The 27,924-nt window shown below is 37.9% G+C and overlaps 1 protein-coding gene across 4 annotated transcripts in view; it reads left to right on the top strand.

Moving 5' to 3' along the window:
- The window catches only part of gcgra (glucagon receptor a), a 101,561-nt gene that overhangs the window by 51,970 nt on the left and 21,667 nt on the right, over positions 1 to 27,924 (top strand). For 2 of the 4 annotated variants that reach the window (XM_017701616.2, XM_037541418.1), the window contains exons 2-8: positions 16,535 to 16,693; positions 17,997 to 18,093; positions 20,039 to 20,146; positions 21,622 to 21,725; positions 22,228 to 22,334; positions 23,936 to 24,101; positions 25,869 to 26,037. In XM_017701616.2, coding sequence (XP_017557105.1) covers positions 16,640 to 16,693; positions 17,997 to 18,093; positions 20,039 to 20,146; positions 21,622 to 21,725; positions 22,228 to 22,334; positions 23,936 to 24,101; positions 25,869 to 26,037 — 805 coding nt within the window. In that variant the 5' untranslated portion in view covers positions 16,535 to 16,639. Of the gene's footprint in view, positions 1 to 13,782; positions 13,830 to 16,534; positions 16,694 to 17,996; positions 18,094 to 20,038; positions 20,147 to 21,621; positions 21,726 to 22,227; positions 22,335 to 23,935; positions 24,102 to 25,868; positions 26,038 to 27,924 lie in introns of those variants that run through there. The other 2 variants (XM_017701617.2, XM_017701618.2) reach the window with 2 other exon arrangements.

Here is a 27,924-nt window from a genome sequence, read left to right as displayed (position 1 = left end):
CATTTCGCCAGCAATTTAACATGCATTTAAATATGAGTTATTGATATTATATACAAAACACTAAACATAAATGCCAAACATGTCAGGCATTCATATCACCTCACTTCAGAGTGAGGCAACCTGCACCGCATTACACATGCCTCTTGAAATGAGTGGAACAAAGATACCTAAGAAATTACATTTGATGAATTATCCTAAATACACAAGTATACTGATACTTAACTGAGTAACATTTGTCTCTGTTCATGGTGATGCTAAAACCAAGATGCTCAGAGCCTCAAAACTGCTTGTTGTGGTGAGTTCTAGGTGAGTTCTCAGAGCTCCTAGGCCGAGTAGTCTATCACAGAGGTGAAGATCACTCTACCCAGTGACCTTTTAGGCTGGGTTTGTAAAGTGCCACTTCCAGGGTGGTCCTCCTCACGTTCACATCTGCTAGTAGCTCCAAAAGCTCCCCAATCTTCCACACATGACTGCTTCTCATTATAAATATGACAAACAAGCCAAATAAAATAACTAAAAAAAAAACAAAACAACAAACTAAAACTGTAATGGTGAGAAATTACAAAAAATTTTTTTTTAACCCTTAGTGTCTAGATACATGACTATACAACACTATACAAGTCCCATAAAAGCTATATTTGAATGTCAGCTACAATCATAGATTCCGTCATAGCAATATACAGTTCACAAGAAGCTAGGCTTGTATTTTTAACTGCAGTAAACATTCAAAATCAGGGCTAATTATGAAATGTGAATATTATTATTTTTATAGGTAATTATCAGAATGAATATTCAGGTAGATCAGAAATACCAGCAAATATTCGAAGCCTCTATGATGTAATATTGTAAGAAGAAATATTGTAGCTATTTTACATGAATAGTAATAGCTCTAGGAAGTACCAAGTTTCTTGGGCTGGTAGAGCAGTATATAAGGATCTCTAAACTCAACAGAAAGAGTTTCTCCAGCGTATCAGTGCAGCCTGGGATTATTTCATATTAAGATGATTGCAATCAGTCGATATCCAAAGGCCTGTTAGAGATATTAGAATTTGTAAGTCTCTGAAATGATTATTTTGTTGGACCATGACAGGGTTTCTTGTAGACTTTAATAAAACCACAATTTGTGCCACTGTGGTGCTATTCAAAGTTTAATTTAAACATTTTAATTTAAACATTTTTTTAGATATTGAAATGGTCATATTCCAAAACTGCCCAGCCCATTTAAGAGGCCTATAAAAAGTACTTTTTGCAGATGCCACACACCCCAAGTTGTTTTCCTGAAAATAAGGCAAATTTGCAGTGAGTGAGAAAGAAGTGTGGAGACTGAGCCAGGCCAATCCTGAGTCTGATGAGGGCAGTTAGGTCGGCAGCAGCAGCAGCATTCTCAGTCATTTTCCATAGCGTTCTGAGCTGCAGAGCCACTTGGACAGCATGATGGAACATTAGACTCAGCATCCCTGAACTTTGTTTCACCTCCTAATCAGATCATAGACCTCTCTACCATTGAGGACAGCCTTCTGGTCACATCACCAGCCTCGAGGAAGGAATTGCTGTTATCCCATTGTATCCTTTTGAAACTAAGCTGTCTAAGCTACAGCTATTTATTAAATCAATTATGTGAAGTGCTTGATCCAGCATCTCTTTTTGAAGTAGTACAACTTGCGGCTCATGCATTTTTTTACTAGCATTTCCCCAGTCATTCCTTACCAGGGGACAAGACTCAATCAAAGCAAAACAGAGCATACTCTGGAGACCATGAGCTTTGTGAGGTCAGCAGTTTATGTGCATTCTCCCATGAGCTCTCGCAGCCACCTGTAACTGTAAGCTTAGGTTTTCTGTTTACTAGAGTTGCTTTGTGGCTGCAGGTTTTTATTCCAGCAAAGCAGGGCACACATGATTAGTTGTTTGAAGACTGAGCCTAGTTAAGTAAATAGGTAAAATCAGCTTGATTGGAGTGAAAACCTGTAGCAACAGCGGCCCTTTTCGGATAAGATTGGTCACCTGTTCTGAAAGTTGATGTGTCAATGACTGAATACAAGCAGAAGTCTAACTAGACCTTATTAAGTGGTAAGAACTGGATAAGGTGACATGCCAGCTTTATGTCAGGGTTCTGTACTGATGAAATCACTGCTACAATAAATACATGCTGATATGTCTTTTAAAAGATTCAAATGTCTCTGTTTAATCTGAAATGGCCAAAAAATGTTAATGCGAATTGCTGTTAGCTTAGCACTAACACACAACTAGAACCTCACAGGAACGCAGGCAGAAATTAGGTTTGACATTTATGGCCCCATTTGAAGGCCTAGCTGTAATAACTGATGTTTTGCCACTGGTAAGATGTGGATGTGCGTGTTAGAAAGGAGTACTTTGCGCATGTTATAGCAACTTGAAATACAAAAGTGAATTCAAGACAACATAAAATAGTAATTAAAAAAAAGTATCCAAAAAACAAATGATGTTAGACTTATATCACACCATTTATAAACATGAAGTGCTTTTAATATAGCAATTTAAACTAGAGTATCTTACCTAAATTGGAATGATTTTGCACCAGTGTTAGCTACGAAAAAATGTACTGTATTGAACTCTGTCACGAATGATACTTCATGCATTTGCAGGTGGTTTTATAGACACGGCTTAAAAACCAAAACACAGTCCAGATTCAGACTCCAACAAACAGGCTACTAAAGGGAAGATGGACTGTTAAACTGTACAAACCGGCAGAGGTCTGAATGAAAATAAACTAGACATAATATTACTAGATTACTAATATAACTTGACTAGGAAACAAGAGACTTCACTAAAGTTAGTGTTGTTCACTACGCTTTTGAAATAACTAAAGCATGTCACTCAAGGCAGTGCTATACAAGAAATAAATAGATGTAATTACATATGACCTAGCTGTACATGCTGGAGTCGTCTATAGTGCGGGACTGTAAAACTAATGAATAATAGTGAATAGACCCTCTATATCTAGAGGCACATTGTGCGGTTGGATGCAGAGAGCTTTATTTTCTTTCTGATCTCACTTATCATCCCTGTTATGAGCAGCCGCTAAAGAAAGGAGAGCCCTTGAGCGAATGTAGTCAATGGCTGTCATGCTGCACTCGTGGGTTAACTAAAGCACTCTCTGCCTGTCACTGCTTTGTTGCGCTGAGGGACATCATCATTATCTCCTGTAATTACGCACTGGGCTGGATTTAGCGGTGCTTTGGCAAGTCAAAATAGTGTTCATATTTTGAAAGAGGCATCAAAACAGTAAAATGGCTGAGCTTTAGGGACTGGTTCAGACATCCTGAAGTTTGTCTGTTTGGCTGTTCCAAAGGTTTTAGTCCAAGCCATGCCAGGTATCAGCTTTGGCTCATGGTCCCAAAGAATGGCCCAAATCAGAATATTTGTAAACATGTTGGCCTTAGTTCTGTGTGGATAACTTGCATTCTTTCAGCATGGAAGCAGCTCAATGTATGGTACAATTTACAATAAATTACATAGATAAACATGCCAGACAGTTGTCTGTTAACAACTGTAAAATTTTTATAAATGTTTGAGGCTGTAATGTCAAATGTACACAAGTACATAATTAATTTAGATTTGCTATAAGTAGTATTAAAACCCATTGAAGAATCCTGTCTTTGGGAACACTTGCAGCTGAATGACAGTTTAGTGAATCATCTCATCCAGATGAAGCTGCAAACAACTGCTGGTGCAAGAACTAATATATGCACCAGAATAGTATAGTATGTTGATGTGCTGATTGTTATTTTTAGTTATTGTTATTTTATTACCCTGTAGAGTTTAAAATAAAGTGACTTAAGCTATAAGAAGCTAACCCTATTACAACCTCAATTCCAATTAAGTTGGGACGTTGTGTAAAACATAAATAAAAACAGAATACGATGATTTGCAAATCCTTTTCAACCTATATTCAATTAAATACACTACAAAGACAAGATATTTAATGTTCAAATGGATAAACTTTTTTTTTTTTTGCAAATATTCACTCATTTTGAATTTGATGCCTGCAACACATTCCAAAGAAGTTGGGATGTTTACCACTGTTACATCACCTTTTCTCTTAACAACACTCAATAAGTGTTTGGGAACTGAGGACACTAATTGTTGAAGCTTTGTAGGTGGAATTCTTTTCCATTCTTGCTTGATGTACAACTTCAAGGTCTCCGTTGTCGTATTTTGCGCTTCATAACGCGCCACACATTTTCAATGTGAGACTGGACTGCAGGCAGACCAGTCTAGTACCCACACTCTTTTACTACGAAGCCACGCTGTTGTAACGTGCAGAATGTGGCTTGGCGTTGTCTTGCTGAAATAAGCAGGGACGTCCCTGAAAAAGGCGTTGCTTGGATGGCAGCATATGTTGGATGGCAGCATATGTTCTATTGCTTTTATACAACAGTTAAATAAATAAAGTAAGAAATTAATAAACTGGGCTGTGAATGTGTCATTTAATATGTTTTAATGTTCGCAGTTCCTTCCACCTAATTATAGTTCCTTAACAAGCTTCTCGTTGATACATCACAGTAACAAGCTCTGCTCACTCACTACACACTCACTACTACTCGACAGTCCGGGGTCTCCATTGTCGTATTTTGCGCTTCATAATTTGCCACACATTTTGGATGGATTTTCAATGGGAGACAGGTCTGGACTGCAGGCAGGTCAGTCTAGTACCCGCACTCTTTTATTCGAAGCCACGCTGTTGTAACATGCAGAATGTGGCTTGGCGTTGTCTTGCTGAAATAAGCAGGGACGTCCCTGAAAAAGATGTTGCTTGGATGGCAGCATATGTTGCTCCAAAACCTGTATCTAGCTTTCAGCATTAATGGTGCCTTCACAGACTAACACACCCCCACACCATCAGAGATGCTGGCTTTCGAAATTTGCGCTGATAACAATCCGAACAGTCCTTTTCCTCTTTGGCCCGGAGGACACGACGTCCATGATTTCCAAAACATTTTGAAATGTGGACTCGTCAGCCCCCAGGACACTTTTCCACTTTGCGTCAGTCCATCTCAGATGAGCTCAGGACCAGAGAAGCCGGCGGTGTTTCTGGGTGGTGTTGATATATGGCTTTCGCTTTGCATGGCAGAGTTTTAACTTGCACTTGTAGATGGAGCAGCGAACTGTGTTCACTGACGATGGTTTTCTGAAGTGTTCCTGAGCCCATGTGGTAATATCCGTTACAGAATGATGTGGGTTTTTAATGCAGTGCCGCCTGAGGGATCGAAGGTCACGGGCATTCAATGATGGTTTTCTGCCTTGCTGATTACTTGTAGAGATTTCTCCAGATTCTCTGAATCTTTTGGTCATATTATGGACTGTAGATGATGAAATCCCTAAATTTCTTGCAATTGCACATTGAGAAACGTTTTTCTTAAACTTTTGGACTATGTGTTCACGCAATTGGTCACAACCTTGCGTTTGAATGGCTGAGCCTTTCAGGGATGCTCCCTTTATACCCAATCATGACACTCACCTGTTTCCAATTAACCTGCTCACTTGTGGAATGTTCCAAACAGGTGTTTTTTGAGCATTCCTCAACTTTCCCAGTCTTTTGTTGCCCCTGTCCCAACTTCTTTGGAACGTGTTGCAGGCATCAAATTCAAAATGAGTGAATATTTGCAAAAAACAATAAGGTTTATGTGTTTGAACATTAAATATCTTGTCTCTGTAGTGTATTCAATTGAATATAGGTTGAAAAGGATTTGCAAGTCGTCGTATTCTGTTTTTATTTATATTTTGCACAACGTCCAAGCTTCATTGGAATTGGGGTTGTAGAATTTATACTACAGTGGCTCCAGAATGACTAGTGTTGATTTTATTTTCACTCTTGACTGAGAAAAACTAAAGCTTAATGTGATTAATTTGTGTGAGTGCATGCACAGTTCAGTGAAGCAAATTGTTTTGTAGCGAATATGTTAAGCTAACTGGCAAGCAAGGTAGATAATTAGCCAAATAAGACACTTTCAGGATAATTATGTCATTAATTGTGGTTATTATAAATGGTTCAAGTTGTCTCTGAAGCAGGTGGGAAATGAACTACAACTAAAATCAAAGTTCAGTGGGTTCATATTTGGGTCAGTTCTTTGTTTTTTAATGTGTAGTGGGAAAGCACCTCTACTAAGTGAATGTTTTTTTTTCTTAAACCCTGCAATTAAGTTATTTGGAAGAAAAAAAGTTTTCGTTAAATAGGTTAAGAATCAGTACATAATCCTTTTGTAAAAGCACAGTGCTACCTGTTATCCCCTCAAAGTAAGTTGGCTAATGTAAAGCAGGTGAGATTCTAAGATCTGATTGGCTAATTAGCTTGTGATATAGTTTACAATATACCATACATATATCATCTGATTGCACCCCTTCACAACTGATAATGATACTATCTTGGGGTGAGGGGCAGGGAGTTGGCAGGTTGCTTTCCTGCCTCCTCAGCACATGATCTATGCGTATTTTTAGTGTGCACAGAAAAAAAGAAGCCTTGACTATAGACTGCTCCTTAGGCTGGCACACTAAGGATATTTATCAGCAATATCTGTGGCACCTTTCTCCAGAACTGTTTAGCATGGCAGGTTATATGGTAACACCTCATTACCTGCCCTGCCTGTTTAAACTGGTCATAAAAAAACCTTTCTGGTCAGAAACTTTGTTGTCAGAATGTCCTGCTATGATTTAGTAGTGTTTTACTGTATGTTTAATATGTCACTTAAGCAATAGAACACAAGAGGGAGTGTCTTATTGCAAAATAACATCACGGCTGCGATTTTGTCGCAGCCACAAGCCGAGTGCCATAGATCATCACAGCCATGATGTTATACGTGATAATACATGACCTTGAGTGTTCTACTGCTTTTATACAACAGTTAAATAAATAAAGTAAGAAATTAATAAACTGGGCCGTGAACGTGTCATTTAATGTGTTTTAATGTTCGCAGTTCCTTCCACCAAATTATAGTTCCTTAACAAGCTTCTCGTTGTTACGTCACAGTAACAAGCTCTGCTCACTCACTACACAGCCCGCAGTTCGTTCTCCAGCTCCTGACACTAAACTCTGAAACTGTCATCACCACTGAGCAGCTTTTTGTTGTTTATTGTGGCAGGTCAGACTCTGAAGGCGAGACTACACGTTTGGCGAATGGTATTCAGTTCATGTCTGGTTAATTCCAGGCTGTTTAGTTGTTGTTCTGTCCCAGCTGCTGACTGAAAAGCTGCTCAGTGGTGATGACAGTTTGGGAATTGAATGTAGTCTCATCTTTAGAGTCTGACCAAATGGTCTGTAGATCAAATATGATCTTAAAAATATCCATTTTCTATTTGTGGAAAAGTAAGAAGTAAAAACATTTAGATGGCTTAAGTTAGCAATGGCATCTTAGCAGAGTGATTACAGTATTTGTGAAAAACCTGGGATGTTATGGCAAAATATCAGCACAATTAGGACGCTTCCCCACCAATCAGCTTGCATGGCCAGAACTAACTGATGTCTAAATGTTTATAGCCTATAAATTGCTTTTTGCTTAAAATAATAAATTAACTAAAATGCCACTGTTACTGTAGCTATTTCTTATCTATAAGAATAACTAATGGAATCATGTAATCATGTTTCTTGAGAGAAGTGTGGAAGGCTGTTGTATGGCTTTATCAGAAAAAAGAAAGAAAGGCACTACAGAAATCAAACTTCTTCTTCTTCTTCTTCTTCTTCTTCTTCTTCTTCTTCTTCTTATTATTATTATTATTATTATTATTATTGTCTACCTTGTGCTGTATGTTTTAAAAACAGCAACATCAGACAGCATCAGTGCTGCTTTAGGAGACTAATATTAAACATTAAGAGGAAACCCAACTGAAAGAAAAGAAGAAAAGGAAACAGATTTTGAGACTGTACAAGTGCCTTTGAGCATCTCAGTCACGGACAGCATGTTTTGAACATTTAAATAATCAGAAATTGTCAGTTGTCAACTTGATTGACGATCGTGATAGAAACCACATGAACAGTCATATGAAGCCTGTAGACTTAGAAATGTTATTATGTTTATTACAATGCGTACATTTACAAATTTGGTGGGTGCTCTTATATAGAAACGATGCACAATTCAGTCATGTTACAGATGTAGGCAAATGTAGCATTAAGAGTCTTGCTCACCTTATTTATACACTCTACTCTCCCACTCTTACTGTCACCACTTTGCATTATCATGTGGTTACTGATGTTGTAATTTACTTCACTTTTCTTCAAGTTGTGCAGCAGTAAGTAATTCTGTGCTAGATGTGGTAAAGGATTGGATCAGATTCATACTTTTATTTTCTTCTGATATTCAGGCCAGCATTTTTCACTGACATGGGCCCAATACTGAAACCAGCCAGGTCTGTTATAATTAATTACATTACATTATAATTACATTATAATGAGTTTTGGACATTGTTTCTAAGTAAGTAAGTAAGTAAGTAAGTGATACTGTTTTGATCCCACAACTGGGGAAATTCCATCTCCGCATTTAACCCATCCATGCAAGTGAAACACCACACACACTAGGGGGCAGTGAGCACACTTGCCCGGAGCGGTGGGCAGCCCTATCCACGGCGCCCGGGGAGCAATTGGGGGTTAGGTGTCTTGCTCAGTCATGGACTGTCGGCGCTGGGGATTGAACCGGCAACCTTCCGGTCACAGGGCCAGATCCCTAACCTCCAGCCCACGACTGCCCCAATGTATGTACATATGTACATAGACTGCCTCTATGTATTTTGCCAGTTTTATAAAAATGCGCTCCTTGCCCTTTCATTGCGCTTTACAACACCCACCCATCTTTGCCCTTGACTGAATTTCTTGGTGGCAAGCCATTACATTAAAGAGAGATCTAGTCGGGAGCTTACTTGTCAAATCCCAGTCAAATGCCCTAACAGGAAAAGTAAGCTGTGCTAATACCCATAGCTCTTCTCTGTCTTCTGTTTCACAGCATCACCAGCGCAGAGAGAAACTTGTGTTGACAGAGGTTGTGGGAACACACTGTGAGGTGTGAAACTTGCGCTAACTGTGCTGTTTGTATCGCTAGTCAGCTCCTGCCTGTGAGCCTGTGCCTGAACAGCCACACATTTGTGCTTGTGCTGCCCTTTTCAGGAGAAGCTCCACGAACCATTTGCCCTCCACTAATTAAATCAGAAAGCCACCATGCTCACCAAGATCAGCTTCCTTTAGCCAGCAATGATCCTGATTAGATTAAATAGGTGCTGTATTAGCAGACTCTCTCTCTGTCTCTCTCTCTCTCTCTCCCTCCCTCTCTCTGTCTCTCTCTCTCTTTCTCTCTCTCTATTTGTTATTCTCTCCTGTCCTTTCATCTCCCTTTTTCTTTCTTTTTTCTTTTTATATTTTTCTTTCTGTTCTGTCTATCTCCCTTTTTTTCTCTCAATTTCTCTCTTGCCTTATCTTTTGCTGTCTCGCTCTTTTTTCCATTCTCTTTGTTTTTTTCTCCTCTGTTTTTTTTTTTCTCCTTTTCTCTTTTTAGTTTTCTCATACACTCTCTTTCTCTCTCACATACACCCCCCCCCCCCCCCGCCTTTTTCTGGCTAGGGATCATTGTGTTGCTAATGAGCAGATTAGATTAATTAGGTTCAGTGGTCTGTGTAATGGTGTAAATTGTGTACTGCAGACAATTGTAGAGATAATACAGATATATTTATTTTGTTGTATTTTTTGACAAATTTTCCTATTCCTATTTTCCTAGCAGGCTGAGCTCTGATTATCTGATGCTGGAATGTGGTGTTGAGACAAGCCCTCAGGTGCTGCATCAGTCAGCATCAGTGTATCTGAGTCGTGATGTGGCTGTTTCAGAACAGAAAAATAATTTTAAAGGCACCAGCAATATTACTACCATTTACTATTTTTGAGTTAGTAACAGATCTGTATCATATTGTAAGTCATCACTACGTGTTATTCTTCCAAATAATGTGGATATCATAGTGATACATTTCCTATGAAGTGGATTTCTATGCAAACTCTGATTCTTCAGTCTCTATGAATCATGGATGGATGGATGTCTATAACTGAAGGGATCCTGATATTTGTTTCTGTGTTACTTGTAGAGCTCGACAAAATATGGTTTGTCAATTGGTATCTCAATATTGGCCATTGTGGAAACAGATTAGTGATAAAAGGTGACTGACATGAAACATATACTTATTCATGTGCTTGCTTGCTCAAAATGGTAGGTTCGTTACAGACAAATAAAAGCTTACAAATTGTTGCCTTTGTTCTTCAAATATCAAAATAATCTTGACAGCACAGATAAATCATGTCATCAAATCAGAAGAGTAGTTTAAAATGCAGAAAGGGTCAATTTATCACAGCAACAATTTATCACTGTAACACTTGTAACAGCCTTAGTTATGTGTTACATCATAAAAGACTCTGCTGTCCTTGACCAGTATTTGTAAGTCTAGTTATGAATCGGCCTCACGCATAGGTGAACATGCCAGTGATCACAGTTTGGGATTAAAGGTTCACCTTATTCCCTCTGTTTAGAGAAGCTGTGCAGTGCCTCACTCTGAGTGATTAATCATTGCCAGATGGCAAGCTTGAAGTAAGCTTGACTGCAAGGTAAAGCTGTAATTTTTCCAAATCACCCATCTCTAGTGCCAGGCTTGTCTGTCTGAGCTCATCATGTGTGGCTTTATGGGCATGTTCACCTGGTAGACCACCAAAACTGTCCCCATCAGATAAACAGCACTTAATGCTTTCATCTTTGAGGGAGAGGAGAAAATCAACCTCCACTGTTACTTCAGATCTGAAAATATCTGCAGGTATTTCTGTCCATACTTCCACTGAGAGAAGACAACTCAGCACTATGAATCTGAAAGGATTTGTCAAGAAGCCCTTACTGAGAAAATAACTGATGAAATCAAAGAAGCTGCTGGTGTTCTCAGAACAATTGACTGACCACCCCAGAGTCCAGACCTCAACTAAATGGATTTCTTTGATTGTGAGAAGCTAAAAATAAAACAAACTTCTAAGACTGAACTTTGGAGGTGTGGAAAAATATCCCTGCAGATTTCTTTGAAAAAAAAGCAAGTCTCCTGAAAAGGTGGACCAAAAAATGTGATACTCTATTCAGTTGATGAATCTTCTGTGTATTTATGTTTTTTGTTTTTTTCCCCGGTACCGAAAAATTAACTACTTGGAATTTAATATCATTCTGGAAATGACTTTTACGAAGTGCTGTATATTTTTAGTGAAGTCTTTTTTATAAGTTTTGTAGTTTATCTTTTTTCAATAAATTATTTTGGAATCTGAAAGCTATGCATGGGTTTTATTGCTCAGATAAGTCATTTTTTGTTAGGTTTAAAATAATTATTAGATCAAAATGATCTCTACATTACTTGATTACTAATACAGTTGATAAATAAGTATAGTAGGTAACAAAGCATAGTCATTATAAATGTAGATTTACTGTTTCTGAACTTTATAGAAGTGAACTGTACTGTCCAATTATTTAGTGAGTGAATCTTGGCATCGTCCACCGTGTCCTCTGCCCTGCAATCAAAGCACTCAGTGTATTGTAGAATGCATGTTTGTTTTATGAAAATGTCTGGACAGCCTGTCAACACGTGCTGTTGGCATATGCTGTTTGCTGAGAGAGTACTCGTATCACCATTAATGTCCCTGGTACACATACCAGGCCGAGGTAAGACCTTGGCCAGGTGGACTGCTGGAGTTACTTTTTTAGTCATAGATATTAATAGTAAATGTGGATTATGATAAAGAGTGTGTGCTCTGGTGAGGGCTGGGTGGAAGAGCTTATCTGATTGAAAGGGCCCTTCCATGCCCAAACATGAGCGCTTCCTGCTCTTGCACTTAGTTAGAACTGCAGTTAGAGCAAAAGTCAGGAGTGATACTAGAAGCTGATGTAATTTGATATTAATTACTTCTCATTCACAGCACACTGAACAAGCAGCCTGGCAAATCCTTCAATCTGCATCACATTTGTGTTTGTACATAGAAAAGGACAGATTTTAGTTTTCATTCAATTAGATTTATAGTAAGTTATTCTTGTGCAAGCAGTCTCGTTTTTGCAGAAACAAAACCTATCCATTACATTTTTGACACATTTTTGTCATGTATTGACATCACAGAACAAAATCTGAAGTGCAGACCTGAATCTTTCGATACAGAATAAATACACAAATGTAATTTTATTCATTGTGTAACATTGTGTAACTAGTTAATTAAGTACACTGCAGTGCAAGAGTCTTAGGCATCTATGAGAACTGTCTTGGCAGTAGTGTTGTAGTACTCAGTTTTGGTCCGGTATTGGTCTTGAGATTGCCAGTCCTGGTGGTCCCAAAATAATTATTTTCTGCAGTTAATTAATCTTTTAAGCTTTTTCATGTTTTAATAAAAAAAATCTATGCGATTTTGTGTGTGAGCAACTGCTCAAAGCTGTGTCATGTACTGGCTAGTATTTTTGAGTTATGCTCAAAATCATTGTATTGGTGAATGTTTGTATATATATATATATATATATATATATATATATATGTCAACACAGGATGTAAATAAACCTGTGAATCATCAAAAATGCTTTTTTGCCATGGTTTAATTAAATAATTCAAAAGCATTCATCCAGAAGGAACTATCTAAGCACATCCTCTTTGCATATATATATATAGTGATAAGCCTCTGGTGAAGGAAGCAGAAAAAGATATTTGTACTATACTCAATGGACATGTACCACTAGAACATTTTGTCCGGGCTGTGTGTGTATGGACAGAAATTTCTTCCTTTTGTTCTATGATTCAAATGTAATTATAATGTGACACTGTGTGGGAAGCTTAGGGGTTGTGGCCATGCAAAGTGGCACTCGGCATGCTCCACACTCCTGGTTAAAAAAGCACACTTATTATTGTTGTCATTGCTATTAGTAATATAGTTGTTGTTTTTGGAATTGTGTCCAAGGAGAGCGGGCTTTCAGTGTGAGTTTATCGACCCTCATGTACAGTGTCCTCCCACATTGCCCCCTCACAGTGCTTTGTGTAGGGATAATGTTGGGCTGGGAATTTTGCTGCCTCTATAAAATAAAAGAGCATTTGCCTGAAAAAACAATGTTGCCTGTGTCTTCTGTGCCGAAGCTACAATATTTCATATTGTACTGTGCAGAAAATAGTGGTCATCTATAGCCAGCATGCTCCACTTCAGCCCTACCACACACAAAAAGGGTAGGGATTTTATGATGCAAGGTTTCACAATTCATGAAACCAAAAGTCCATCCAACAGGAGTAAAAGTGAAGGACATGAAGGCCAAACCTCCTTACTGCCCTTTTAACTAACCTTAGGAACTATAACAGGTACATTAGAGAAAAAAAACTCCAGAGGAGTCTTTCATGAACATAGTTCTACAGACCTAGAGAGCACACATGATAATGTTATGTGGTCATTAATGAAAGGGCAGTTTTGTCACAGACTTTTTAACTTCTGATTGTGGTCTAAGCGCACCGCTGTTAATGTCAGTACATTCACAGAACTGAGACTTTAATGAGTATGACCACCACATATTGTAGAAAAGCTGTCAAGATTAACTTCATTTATAGCCTCGTCAACAACTCAAAGTCTTGTTTTATGTGTCTTTAATCACTGTACTAAACAACAACATAATTCAGCTACTCCAATTGCCCCGCCCTGCCCAGAGACTGGAACAGAATGGAATTTGAAACGTTTTAGCCAAAAATGTTTCCATGGTAAAGGTGTTTTTTGCAGAAACGTTTCAGATTTCGTTCCGTTCTCCGACTTCACAGGAAGCAGGATATAGGGCTTGTGGATCAATGTGCAGGTGAGTGACCATCAGCTCACATGGCAACTGAATACAACATGGCAGTACCTATTTGTGATGAATTGTCCTGTGTGATTGAATATATGTTAGCAACTATATGTAATAATATTGTCCCTTATGCATATTTTAAGTGTCCATATGTATACATAATACAGTACTGTGCAAAAATCAGAGACAAGTCAAAATGGCCAGTAAATTAAGTTACAGAATATAAGTTATTATTAGTTTGTCAGCTTCAGGAAAAAGCGTAACAGATAAATAAAATATCGCATTTTTCAGTATTTAAACTGTTCACTGTCTACCTTCACTATTATGGCTTCTGTCCTTTTCAGGAAGCTTCCTTCAGGTTTTCAATGAAATTGGCAGGGATATTTTGGAGCATTTTAGTTACAGTTTAGTCACAGAACGCGATCAAGGTAGGGTTTAGTGATTCAAGGGTTTTACAAAAACATCCGTCAGATGCACATTTTTAAATAAATGAGCTCCTATGTGTTGCACTCATCTACAATGTAAAAAATAATGTCTTGGCAAGTGAAATCATCTTTAATCTAGTCAGCATATCTAATACATTTCATTTTAAAATTGCTGTAAGAATATTAGAAGATTATTTGAAGTGCCCATATCCTGTATTCTTCTTGTATATCATTTTTGTCCTTGCGGTCCATTTCTGGCATTTATGTGGGTTTAGGTACGAAAAAGAGTGATAATTCATGTTTATGTGACCACATAGAATTAACCCTTGTGTGGCGTTGATGTTGTGTTACTCAGTATTCTGGTGCACTCATCTCATTATTGATTACACACACTAACAGCAGGCCATGTAGGAGGAGGACGCAGCACCTCCGTACTTTTATTCTCCTTGAGTTCAGCCCAACACCACGTGTGATATACATGTGTGGGGGTGAACAGTGTGAAGAATTGAAAATGTGTTATTTTATGTTCTTCGAAGAAAATAAGCAAAGGTCAAAGGGGGTTGAAATAATAATAAATTGCATCATTTTTACTTTTGGTAAACATTGAAAATGGGTCCCACAGATCTGAACACCACACAAGGGTTAAACAAGCTGTATTTGCTTCTGTGTGTTGTATGTAAATAATCTCTGTTCTGATGAGCTGCCTGTTTTGTGCCTCATTCAGAAATAGTTTAGACTGAAACGATCCTTTTAATGTGGCAAAACATTTTGAGTTTTCATGACATCACAGAAACAATAAATCAATCAAATAATTAACTGTTTTTGCTGCTTAGTTTCCATATGTGGACCTCATGGACACCGAGTGAATGATTTGTTTTAAATCTTCAACTACGTTTACATACTACGTTCATCTGTCATTAAAACAAGAAAATGTGTTTTTTTTCCTGCAGCCATGTTTTCTACTTTTTTGTCTGGATACTGAAAAATGAACAACTTGTATAAATAACCATTTTAACTGGAATTTAAAAAACTAAAAAGTGGTCTCTGATATTTACACAGTACGAAAATATCTGAAAACGAACGAACACACACTGAAACACATTTTTTCACTTGTCTTTGAACACCATCCCTTTCTGTGCTGGTATAAACAGGATTCTTTTGCTGGTACTGCAGTGCTATGCCTCTTGATCTCTCTCCGGGTATTTCTCCACTAATTAGCCTGGAGTCAGTGCACTCAGGGACAAAGTGTGTCCTCTTCCTTCCCCTGCCTCCAGCATAATCCCTTGACTCTTATAAACAGACAGGCACCGTCAGCAAACTGTGACCTGTAAACCCTTATTTAGACCCATGCATTGGCACTGCTGGACATGTGAATAAGCAGTAATGAACTGGTTGTTTTGTGTGGGTCTTATTCAGGCTGGGAGGCGACACCAGAGAGCAATTGTTGAGAGTCAGTGTGATACACTTTGTGTGGTTGTATCAGTGTGGCCACAATGTTTGCTATATTTCCCCATTCTGGATGCTCCTACACCTAGTCAATGAGTAAAATAATGTTGTGGTAATGCTAATTATATAATCCTAATAATAAAATAATAATAGGAATGGATTAGTTATGCTAATTTGTAGCACTAGTACTAAAATAACTTTACTAATAATGACAATGATATTTCACAGTTGCGAACTGCTAGGCCTTGAGTAAAGACCAAACATGCCTGAACTTGGTCAAAAAATTAAAAATAACACTACTGTAATTGTGGGATGTTGCCATGTTAACACCAAGCCTTTTGTAGTTAACATATTTGTTGGTAGTTCTAATTTCAATATCTATATATGAAGTTTGTAAAAGACATTCCAAATGTTTAATTTGAAGCTTGTAGCAGATGTCAACATATGTTGAAGACGGCAGTTTTACACTGACTTTCCGTAAAGAGCTGTTGTTAAGGGCTTTGCTACCACTGGTGTCCATTTTCAGTGGGTTTTTGGGCTTTCCAGAGGCCTTTTGTTCATTAGAAAATGTGACTAGTCCCTTTCTAATAATGTTTCTGCATAATCTGATACTTCAGGCCTTAAATTAAACTTCTGGAATCATAACCAGGAGTTTCCAACCCTTTTGTTTCCAATCAAAACTGAACAGTGAGGTAAAACTATTACTGCATAACTGTGACAAACCATAACTATGAATATTCTATGAAATAAGTGGAGTGTTTTTAGTTTGTAGAAATCATTAGGCCTTGAGCATTAATATATCTTTAGTAATTTTGTGTGCACATTTGTGTGTGATGGTGTGTCCAGTGCAGGCAGTGTGGTGCTCCCAGGTAAAGGTGTCCTATGAGGTGAGCTCCACCTCCCCCCTCAGCCCCCCTGTCCCAGCGCCAGCAGCAGCTGCACAACTGAGGGATGTCCCAGCTGTTCATCCTGCTTAGCCTGCTTATACTCTCCTCCTGCATCCAGGTCAGCCTCTCTCTCTATCTAACTTTCTCTCTCTTTGTGTCTCTCTCTCACACTGTCTCTTACTCTGTCTCTAGCTATGTGGCTCTCTCTCACTCTTTGTAATGTCTCTCTCTCTCGCTCTCTCTCTCTCTCTCTCAACAAAAGTTCTCCATAAATAAATGGTGGAGATGTAAACAAAGTCACATAAAAGTGGTTTGATGTGAAATATTTAATTCTAGATAAGCTCACAAAGTAAGTATTGTTCATAGTGGTGGTGATAGGAACCAGATGTCTAAAGATTAATGCCTGTAAAAGCTCCCGCATATAAAGCTTTTACATGAAGTGATTATGAATTCACTGCCAAATGTCTGAGGCATTGTTTTAGGCATTACACATAGAAACTTTCAATACATGATGTAGGTTTCCTGGTGGTTTTGAGTAGTAAATAAAATGACACACACACATACATCATAGACATCACATACATCATAGACTTCACAACTTCTACTTCCTTTCACCACCGTTGAGTTTATATGTTTGGCTACAGTAAACCATTTCACATAAAACAGTCTGAATGACTGCAGTGGAATTCCCTACTAACGTCAGTGCTTCTAGATTAGTAGCACAGTACACAGTAGTATGTCCCCCATACCTGCCTCAGTGGTGTGAGTCTTGCAGAAGAGCGCAAGCAGTAGCTTTAGTGTTTAGAGGCTGTGTAATCAGTGAGGCCCCTGCAGATCAACTGAAGCAGAGTAACAGTTCAAACAAAGCCTTTTCTATGGTGTTAGTGCAGCAGTTGTGATCCATAACCAAAACAATACATTTCTCCTAATTCATGGACCACTTTGGAGAATGTCCACAATCTGGAGATTAGCAACACTGAAGGTAGTGTAACAATAAAAAATGTTTTTGCAAGCGAGCCTTTTTGATACTTCGCAGAGTCTAACTGCATTCACAATAAGGGGAATTTACACATGGGGTGGGGTAGCCACGGTGTTCATAGCTTTGTCAACAGAGGTTACTAGAACTTCCAGCTTATCACATTTGGTTTTGTTTACATTATTTCGATTAGGTGTTTATGTCTTAGCTGCATGCATCTTTGGTTGCTTGGTAACAGACATAACAATTCATTCTCAGTCTTAATTGAATAGCTTAAGATTTCCTGACTTGAGATAAGATATAATTCCTGCGATAGGATTTGCTATATTATGAATCTGTGAAAAATGATTTCTTGAACTTAGGACTAAAGATAAGTGTAAGTTTATTGAGGACTTAAATCAATTTTGTATTCATCATTCTGTTGTCATCGTTGCTTTTCTTGCAGGCGTCCTCTGCTTTGTCCGTGAAAACTTTAATGGCAAGATGGATGATGTACAAAGATGAATGCCTCCAAAACAACAGCAGGGACCCACCAGTCACAGGTTAGCAGAGGCACTGAGCTGTGCATAGCTGCAGTGTGAGCAATGTTCAGATCAAAGTCTCATTGCTGTTTGTATAAAGGACTGGTCAGCAACTGCATGCAGCTACATTTCACCCCACAGCCTTTATGGCTATGACAAAAGCACCCACTGATTACTGATTCTATCAAGACAGAAGACCTGAACTCTTAGAGGGTCTTCTTTAAACCTTCAAAGTCAAGGTTGTTGCTGGCGCTAACAAAAACATGGAGTGAACTGTTATGAATTATTTTTCACTTGTAGCTCATTATAACAAGCAATGTCTTTTGGTCACAGTCTGACCCGACCAGAGTACTACAGAATTCTGTCCAATTCTGCCCAAACCATGTTAAGCTTTGAATCCCAAACTGACGTGGGTACAGCAAAATTCTTCCCAAAACTGCCCTGAACTTGCCCTGAACTAGCCACATTTAACTTAAATTACCTTTAAAGGATAAATAATATTACAGCATAGCACTTATAACAGTTCTAACATTATTACATAATGGATAAACAAAATTATATGAAATAAAACATATATAATAACAGGCAACTGTTCAGATTAAGTTTAAATTCTACTATTGATCAATATATCAAAGGTTTGTAGTTTGGCTAAACTTTCTATAATACACTTTTATTCGTCACACATTGATTTTCTCACAAGTGAGGGTCCTTTGGGTCTAAATTCATGCTAGATTCCAAATTCCAGATTAAAAAAATGTTTTAAGGAAATGAATATTGAGACGAAGAATAAATAAAGAAAAACTATAGCAGAAAATACAGTGTAAAATCTGTCAAAAGTAATAGGCAGGCTGTGAGAACCTCAACATGAAATATGAACCCGGCCTGAGCCCAACAAACTTGGAAAGAATGATGGCCAAACCTGCCCAAAACAAATCTGAATGTTGTTCAAATGTGTAATTTAACTTAATTTTGGACAGATGATTATTGTAATGTATTTAATTGCCATTTTTATTTTGTTTATCTATGATCTAATAATGTTATAACTGATGCTACGCTGTTATTTAAGCAATCCTTTTAAGCTTATTTAAGTCCAACCAGTGACCCAATCCAGTATAAGCAAATATTTTAAATTCCAGTTTGTAAGTAAAAGAGGAGATATTTTATTCTGAATTAAATTTTAGGATCTTCCTGTGTACAGTCTTGTTTTGCAGAAAGAAAAAAAAAACTTTTACTTTTTGTCACTTCTTTAAAAACAGAGAAAAGACAGAATGTATATTATGTGTATATATACATTTTATATATATATATATATATATATATATATATATGTGTGTGTGTGTGTGTGTGTGTGTGTGTGTGTGTGTGTGTGTGTGTGTGTATATATATATATATATATATATATATATATAAACAATATTTATTGCAGATCTTTCTGTGTAATTAAATATAATTATTTCATGACATTTTAATAGTATAGCAAAACAAATAACGTAAATGTAGGGCTAAAGGATACAGTCATGTTTATTAGTATATAAAGACAAAATAGAAAACTGATTCTGGACCTGGGTACGAGAGTCTTTGCTGGAGGTGGTGGAATGTGTGATAAAATTCCTATTTATTTATTTAATATTATTTTATTTATTTCATTTGTACATATTCATTGTTTATTTGTTCATCTGATCTGTATATCTGCAATGTATTTTCCCATTTGTATTTGAGCCATACTTGTGGTCTAAGGACTCCAAGACCCATACTCCTGTCAATCAGAGGCCCCCGGAGCACTTGCCCCAATGGGCAAGTCAGTTGTCTGCCCCTGTATACGCTTCATGTAGAGAGAAAATAGTGATATAGCTGCTTCACTCTGGTTCAGTGGAGCAACAGAGGACAGGGAAGTTTAATGGGGGATTTTTGATGTTGAAATATTTTCTGGTGTCTCCTCTGATCAGTGAATGGCTCTGTTGTCCAGGTCTTGTGTGTAATAGGACTTTTGATAAATACGCTTGCTGGCCAGACGGGTTGCCCAACACCACTGTGAGTGTGCCGTGCCCCTGGTACCTGCCCTGGCATAGAACAGGTGAAAATCCACACCACATAATGAGAGATGTAAGAGAAGATGAATGTTTGTGTGTGTGTGTGTGTGTGTGTGTGTGTGTGTGTGTATGTGTGTGTGTGTGTGAGTGTGTGTGTGTGTGTGAGTGTGTGTGTTGGGGTAAGTGGCTTGGTACACTGTTTATTAAATGGTTGGGTACATCTAACTGTAAATATAAATGTTCAATAATTCAACAACTTATAAAAAGTGATGAACAGTGTTTGGGTAGTTACTCAAAAATGTGATTACAAATTATTCTTCCTAAACTGTAATGAGTCTGGTCTGTTTTGGGGAGTTTGACACTTTCAGTTGATATCAGATTCATATTAATGTGTTTCAAATACATGTATTAATGTAATTGATGCTTTTTTATTAAAGGCACATGTCAAAACCTTCAGGCCAAAAGAGTTTTAATGTGTGCTTTTAATAATTGTTTGAAAAACTGTCAAATCATTAGAGGTGCACAAGAGATGATTTTTTTGTGGCCAATTCCTTACAGGTTAATTGATCTATGGACAACCCTTTTTTAATCCCCACATTTCACACTGTGTGAAACACAATAGCACATATATAGCACTTTCTATTAGCAGAAGATATATAGCGCTTTCTATTAGCAGAATGTAACATAACCTAGGTCTTTTACGGGTTAGACTGGCATTTTAACTTCATGAATGAAAAATCAGTTATCCACTAAAATAACAAAAATTAAATAAATGCTACATTGGAGGCAACTGCCTATTTTGCACAATGTCATGCATTTATATAGTACAACATCTTGATATCGGTATAGCAGCAGCTTTTAAATATAGCATTAGTGCACTTAACTGACTCATCATTTATGTCTTAAAATTTAAACGCAGAATACAAATAAATCGGTTCTGATTATGATCATGCATCCCCATGAATCAAAATTTAGGCAAAACCTGCTCTTGATACCAAGTGTGAAGTGCTGAAGCTAAATATACTCAATATATTAGCATAAAAGCATTTCATGTTAAAAATTTACTAATTTTAGACTGTAAGACTGCAGAGTGTCCTGAGAATTTGAGCAATTCTATGATAGGATCATTAGCAAGTCCAAGGCCAAGTACACTGTGTAGCATACTTTTGAGAGAGCATATTGCTGCAGGTCTTTGGAGAAAATGTCAGAATTTGCATGCTGCCAGACATGACCAGCTAATAAAATACTTTAATTTCCCAAAACAACAATGGGCATAAACTACTGTGGCTGCAGTTCAGTGCTGTGTGTGAAAAGTCACATCTCTGGAAGGTTTAGCATGCTACAATGGAAAATATTTAGTAGAGTGGAATTGGGAAATGCTGCTTTGGAGTATTCTGAATGTTTATGCAGCTCAACTAATGAACTGTTGTTCATTTTCATAGATAGCATTTTCTGAAACATAATGGAGAATCCCTACAGAGTGTAGCCATAAAATCGTGTGTGTCCATGTTTATTACAGTTCAGCATGGCTTGGTATACCTGGAGTGTGATGCAGATGGTCAGTGGGTCAAGAAGAAGAACACTAGTGAGTGTGAACCAAATGACCCAGACCAGAGGGATATGGTATGTCTGAGAATTTTTTGATTGGTTTGTACAGATGATATAGTAAAACTAGAGCTGGGCGATATGATGATATTTATGGTTATAGTGATAAATTCCATCACGAAATGTTGCAATATGCTATTCTGAGCAAATTGGGAATGTCGCCAGTACTTAACGAACAATGACTGCGTGTTTCAGAACAAAAAGGGCATAATTAGTTCTGTTTAATTAGATTTAGAGTGGTGCAGTATGTAAAATGCTGAATACAAATCATTGTATTCATGGTTTTTGACAGTATTTTTTAAGCATGGCACTAATGGTTATTTCTTGTCTGTTCCAACTTACTAGTTGTCAGAGAAACTAAATATCATAGCATTTTGTATATCGTAAAAAGTTCTTTAGGTATTGTGATATTATATTTTTGCCATATTCCCCACCCTTAAGCAAAACACAGACAAAGCTCTGAAGGATGTTCTAGAGAAAAGATGTTGTAAAATGTTCTTTCATACTTGTATGTCTACAGCAGCACTATGGAAGGATCCTCAGTAAGTTCAGGGCCATGTACACTGTGGGTTACTCTCTCTCCCTTGGAGCACTGGTGCTGGCACTGGGCATCTTGGTGGCTTTCAGGTAATAGTTACACTGTGACACTCAGTCTGACTACTGGTAGTGGACCTTGAGCCATATAAACATGACTTCTGAAACAGCCCCATACACTCTCAGAAAAAATAATGAAACTGTCACTGGGTCAGTACCCCTCGTGTCACTAGGGTGGTACCCTCATGGGTACAGCTCAGTATCTTTAGTCAGGGAACATAATTGTACCATAATAATGGTGTGTATTGACTCCATACACTCTGTCTCGTGTCCAGGCTTTTTATTTCATTGTTCTTTTTAAAATATTAGGTTATGAAAAGGTACAAGTATTTTGAATGGAAAAAAATAAACTTTTTAAGGTACACAATTTGCCCTAAAACCACTGTTGTACCTTTGAGGAAATATTTATATTGTTTGTACCTTGACTAATGAGAAATGTACATTCACAGTATCATTATTTCTAACAGTGTAGTAAAACTGATAAATACTTTACATGCTTTTAGTAAAGTAAACAAGGTTGAGCTATGTATGATAGTTTGGTAGTTGATGGTCTATTTGGCTGCTGCAAATACTTGTCAGAAGCTGGCATTGTGCCAAATTAAACCACTGTAGTTAGACTGCTACACAAGAAACATAACCTAGATCCATTTGACCAAAAGGGCTCACAGAAGTTAGTGAAGGTAAATTGAGACTAAATAATGATGAGAGTAACATTTCGGTCTTTGTTTTATTAGATGTTGCATTTGACATCATAGAAAGTAATATAGCACTAAATGAACTTGACAAAATATTATCTAGTACTACTTTCAATTGATTTATGACTTTTAACTGAAAGATAACAAATGTTTAGTCTTGGTAACAATACTTTTCTTAGGCATGACTTTCTATGTGGTGTACCCCAAGGATTTGCTCTTGGTTCTCTTTTATTTACAGCCAATGCTATATAATCAGCGAACATGTGTCAACTTCCTTAGTTATTCAGTGGAAGGTTCTGTAGTTACTGAGTAATAGGCCTTAGTATGTAATAAGCATGGGCTTTTAGGTGGTTAAGCATTATCAGGGGAGGGTTATATGAAATGATATACAGCTTTATGGGTTTAACCACAGAAAAAGAGTATTAAAAAAAAGTATTATGTGTACAAGGAAGTTTGGCTCCACAAATGAAGCCTTAAGTCATTTTAATAATTTCACCAAAGTAATGTAAGATAAAATAATCTTACCTTATAATAATACCTTAGAAACATTGCTAAAATTAGATCTTGCCCTTTAAAGCAGAACCCTAGGAAGCTGACTTAGGCTTTTATTTTCTCTTGCACTGACTATTGTTACACACTATTAACTGGGAGCTTAAAATAACAAAGACAGACTACAACTTGCACAGGATGCGGAAGACAGACTGCTTACAAAAACAAAAAGAGAGAACATATTACACCTGTTCTAACAGTTGCCTCTTCAAGGATTTTTCATCATGAACTTGGTTTTTAATGACTTTGTTGTTTTTTAGTTTCACCATCAGTTTTATTTTAGATTCTTCCTCAAGCTTCTTCCCTCCTGCATTGTTTTGTTAGCTGATGGTTGTCTCTAAGTCACAAGTGTTCACTAGCACTGGATTGTTGTTGCTTTGATACCTGTAGGAAGCTGCACTGCATGAGGAACAACATTCACATGAACCTGTTTGCATCCTTCATCCTGCGAGCCTCATCTATACTCATCAAAGACGCCTTGCTGGAGAGGCCAAGTTTCAACATTGACCCTGGCATCACCAATGACATGGAGATGGAGTGGCTTGTCAAGAACGAAGTGAGTGTTTTTCTACTGCATATTCTAGCATAATATTTTCGAGCGCCAGTCTAAGAGTGTTCTGGAGAATTTGAAGCTTCACTTGTGCTGTGCTGTTTTGAAACTCTTGAAACCTGTGAAAGGCTTGGCAGTTATCTGACAAACTGGTCAAACTGGATGCTTGAGTGCTAAGCTGTGCAGAATCAGGCATATCTCTGCAGTGTAAGACAAATTGTAGGTTTAGATGTATTATTAGAATTGTAGTAGTGGTTGAAGGTCAGCAGTCAATGAACTTGGCTCCTCTTTCTTAAAAATTAAGCTTCCTAAATGGTTCTCAGCAGGGCTTAATTCATAAATGATTAGGTCCCAGACTAGTGATGAATGGGGCAGGTCAAAGGGGTGGGCAATGGTCATGTGGGGAAATCCATGGATCAGCATGAGCATTTTCAATAATATTAGATTGTACAATTAATGTATTGAGGCTCTTAAGAATCAAACATTCTCCTCTCCTCTTATGTGGGTTTCCCAAACCTAAACAACACCCTCTAATGTGTAAGTACTTAATAAATCTGTAGTTAAGAAATTTGTGTCATATTCCAGTGGTGGCAGTATAATTGGGCCCAGTTGGAAATAAAGGTATGAAACTGGGGCCATACCCCTCCTGTCATTGGGGTGGTATCCTCAAGGGTACATCTCAGTACCTTTAGTTAGGGAATATAATTGTACCAAAATCCATTGAAATTATATTTTGTTTAAGTATAAGTTGTATTGACTCCATACACCCTGTCATGTCTACAGGCTTTTTATTTTATTGTTCTGTTTTGAAACATTTGGTTATGAAAATGTAAAATATTTCATTTGCCACTAGGAAAATGTGTTTAAGGTACAAAATTGGACCTTAAAACCACTGTTGTACCTTTGAGAATACTTTTACACTGTTTGTACCTTTATTTCTAACAGTGTATGCCTACTCACTTATTTCATTAGCTCATCCAAAGAAAAGTCTCATTAACAAATACACAAAAAACTGAACAAATAAAAATAGTCACAAAATATGTGACTTACTACAAATTCTATTTTTGAAATTGATCCATCAAAATTCCAGTTTTACTAGTATCCAAAGCTAGGAGACTTTTGCGAAGCATTTCAGAGTAGGATAACAGCACAGAAAAACTCCTTCAAGGCCATCAAAACCACTCATAGGCTGGAAGCATGAAAAATTAAGGGATCAACAGTCAGAGCATTATTGTGAGTTATAAACAACATCAGTAGCATTTCTGTCACTGCTCCCCAAACAGGAGTTGAAAATGAAAGAACATACATGTCATAGGATGAGGTGACACAGCATGCTACTTTTTACTTCACTTTTACACATTCTGTTATATATATCAGTTTGTTTGTAAAAGATATTTCTATTTTATGTATATCTGAACAAGCATAAATTAGGCCCTAGTTCTCGCCTTGCATGTTCAGTTTTAGGAACCTTGCTTTTTTATGTTACCTTTATGTAATACAAAAGTTTCATTTACAAAAATTGTTCTTTTTTATTACTGTCCATTGAAAGGTTCTTTAGAGACTGTTCCTTTATGACATCTCTTCAAAGAACCCTTTTTGACTCTTTAAGAGTGTGTGGTCATGAGTTAATGAGTTTATCTACTATTGATCTACTGAAGACTCATATTGCTATACTATTGTGTCAGCAGTTGAATAAAAAGTGGCAAAAAGGGTCACGTCATGTGTAAGTAAAGTTTTATGTATAAAGCAGCTTGATATGCCTTAACATGTTAGGTTTTGCAGACTGCCGTCGGCTGCAGGATAGCCATGGTGATGATGCAGTACAGTATCATTGCTAACAGCTACTGGCTGCTGGTGGAAGGCATCTACCTGCACAACCTGCTGGCAGTGACAGTTCTGACTGAGGGGAACTACTTCAGCATCTACTTGTGCATAGGCTGGGGTGAGGACTCAGCATTTATCTGTGCATAGAATAGAAGAGCTTTCACTTCTCTCACCTGGAACATCACATGTGAAAAAGTCAGAGATCACTCTTTAATTTTTTAAATTTCCAGTCAAAACATCAATTAAGTAAAAATTGTTTATTTTTCAGAAGACCTTTGTCTCTAACTGAGAAAAGGAAATGAAAAAAAAATCTGCTGGTGTCCAGACGTCTCCCTCACTGAATGTGTTTCGTTTTACTTGGATTGTGAGAAGCAGAATATGCAAACTGAACTTTGGAGGTGTGGAAAAATATCAAGTCTCCTGGAAAGAAGTAAATTGTAATACATTATAGGGACTGCTATACTGTAAGATATTGGCATTGGAGTGCTGCACTTGTAGGCTTTAGGCTGAATACAAAACAATGATGACACAAAAACTGATTAACATGAAAGTCCATTTACACTGTTATTATTACACTATTTATTATTTTTTTCTGTATATAAATATAAATGCTGCATCACGTCACAAAGCTTTTGAATATCTACACAGGAAACAAGACTTGAACTTGCTATGTATAACACATTTAAATGTAGTTTTGGTAGCTGACTTCAAATAAAAAAAAAACATCACTTTGTATTACTTGAAATTTCCAAGTTTCCCTGTTAAGTGTCCTCTTTCATCCGGGTCATACATATCTCCACCTCATTGATCAGTTTCTCCTCATCCATTTTTGGTTAGAACGACAGAATTCATTTCATCTGTATATTCTCTTTTGTCCTGCTATTTCAGCAACTCAGACATATCTGAAACGAATCAGCAGATGATTTACAAATTACAATCTAGAACAGAGTAAAACATCATCATCATCATGGTTAACCGCTCAGTCCAGATAGGGTTGCGGTAGCAGTTGAAGGAGTGGGCATGCCATCCTTTTCCAGGCTAAGAGCATGGACTCAGACTTGAAGCTGCTGACCGACATACCAACCGCTTCACACTCAGCTGCAAACCGCTCCAGCAAGCTCTGGAGGCATTCATGTAATTCAGCTAAAAGAACAACATCATCTGCAAATAAAAGAGATGCCACCCTCCAGCCTCCACACATAATACCCTCATGACCCCAGCTACACCCTGACACCCCATCCATGAATATCACGAACAGGAGTGGAGATGGGGCACAACCCTGGCGGAGTCCAACGCTAACACTGAAAGACTCTGACTTAATGCTGAGTATACGAACACAGCTCTCACTTCAGGAGTACAGAGATTGGATGGCCCAGAGTAGTAGCCCCGACACCCCATACTCCCAGAGGACCGCCCACAAGATATCTTGGGAAACATGGTCATAAGCCTTCTCCAAGTCCACAAAACACATGTAGACTGGGTTGGCAAACTCCCATGCCCCCTCAACAATCTGTGAGAGGGTGAAAAGCTGGTCCATTGTTCTACGGCCGGGACGGAATCCGCAGTGATCCTCCTCAATCTGAGGTTCAACTATCAGTTGGAGTTTCCTTTCCAGCACCTTGGCATAGACTTTCCCAGGGAGGCTCAGCAGTGTGATACCTCGATAGTTGGCACACACCCTCTGGTCCCCCTTTTTAAAAATAGGGACCACCACCCCGGTCTGCCAGTTCAAGGGTACTGTTCCCGAGGTCCATGCAATGTTGCAGAGGCATGTTAGCCATGACAGCCCCACAATATCCAGAGCCTTAAGCATCTCTGGATGAATCTCATCCACCCCTGGTGCCTTGCCACCGAGGAGCTTAACAACTACCTCAGTGACCTCCACCAGGGAAAACGAACTTGACACACCAGAAGCCTCTGGCCCTGACTCCCGTGAGGAAGGCACATCTCCTGGATTAAGGAGTTCCTCAAAGTGCTCCTTCCACTGACCGACAATATCCTCATT

Source organism: Pygocentrus nattereri, chromosome 1 (genome assembly GCF_015220715.1).
Source record: "Pygocentrus nattereri isolate fPygNat1 chromosome 1, fPygNat1.pri, whole genome shotgun sequence".
NCBI lineage: Eukaryota > Metazoa > Chordata > Actinopteri > Characiformes > Serrasalmidae > Pygocentrus > Pygocentrus nattereri.
Note: the sequence above shows the minus strand (reverse complement) of the source record. Positions and strands in the feature narration are given on the sequence as shown.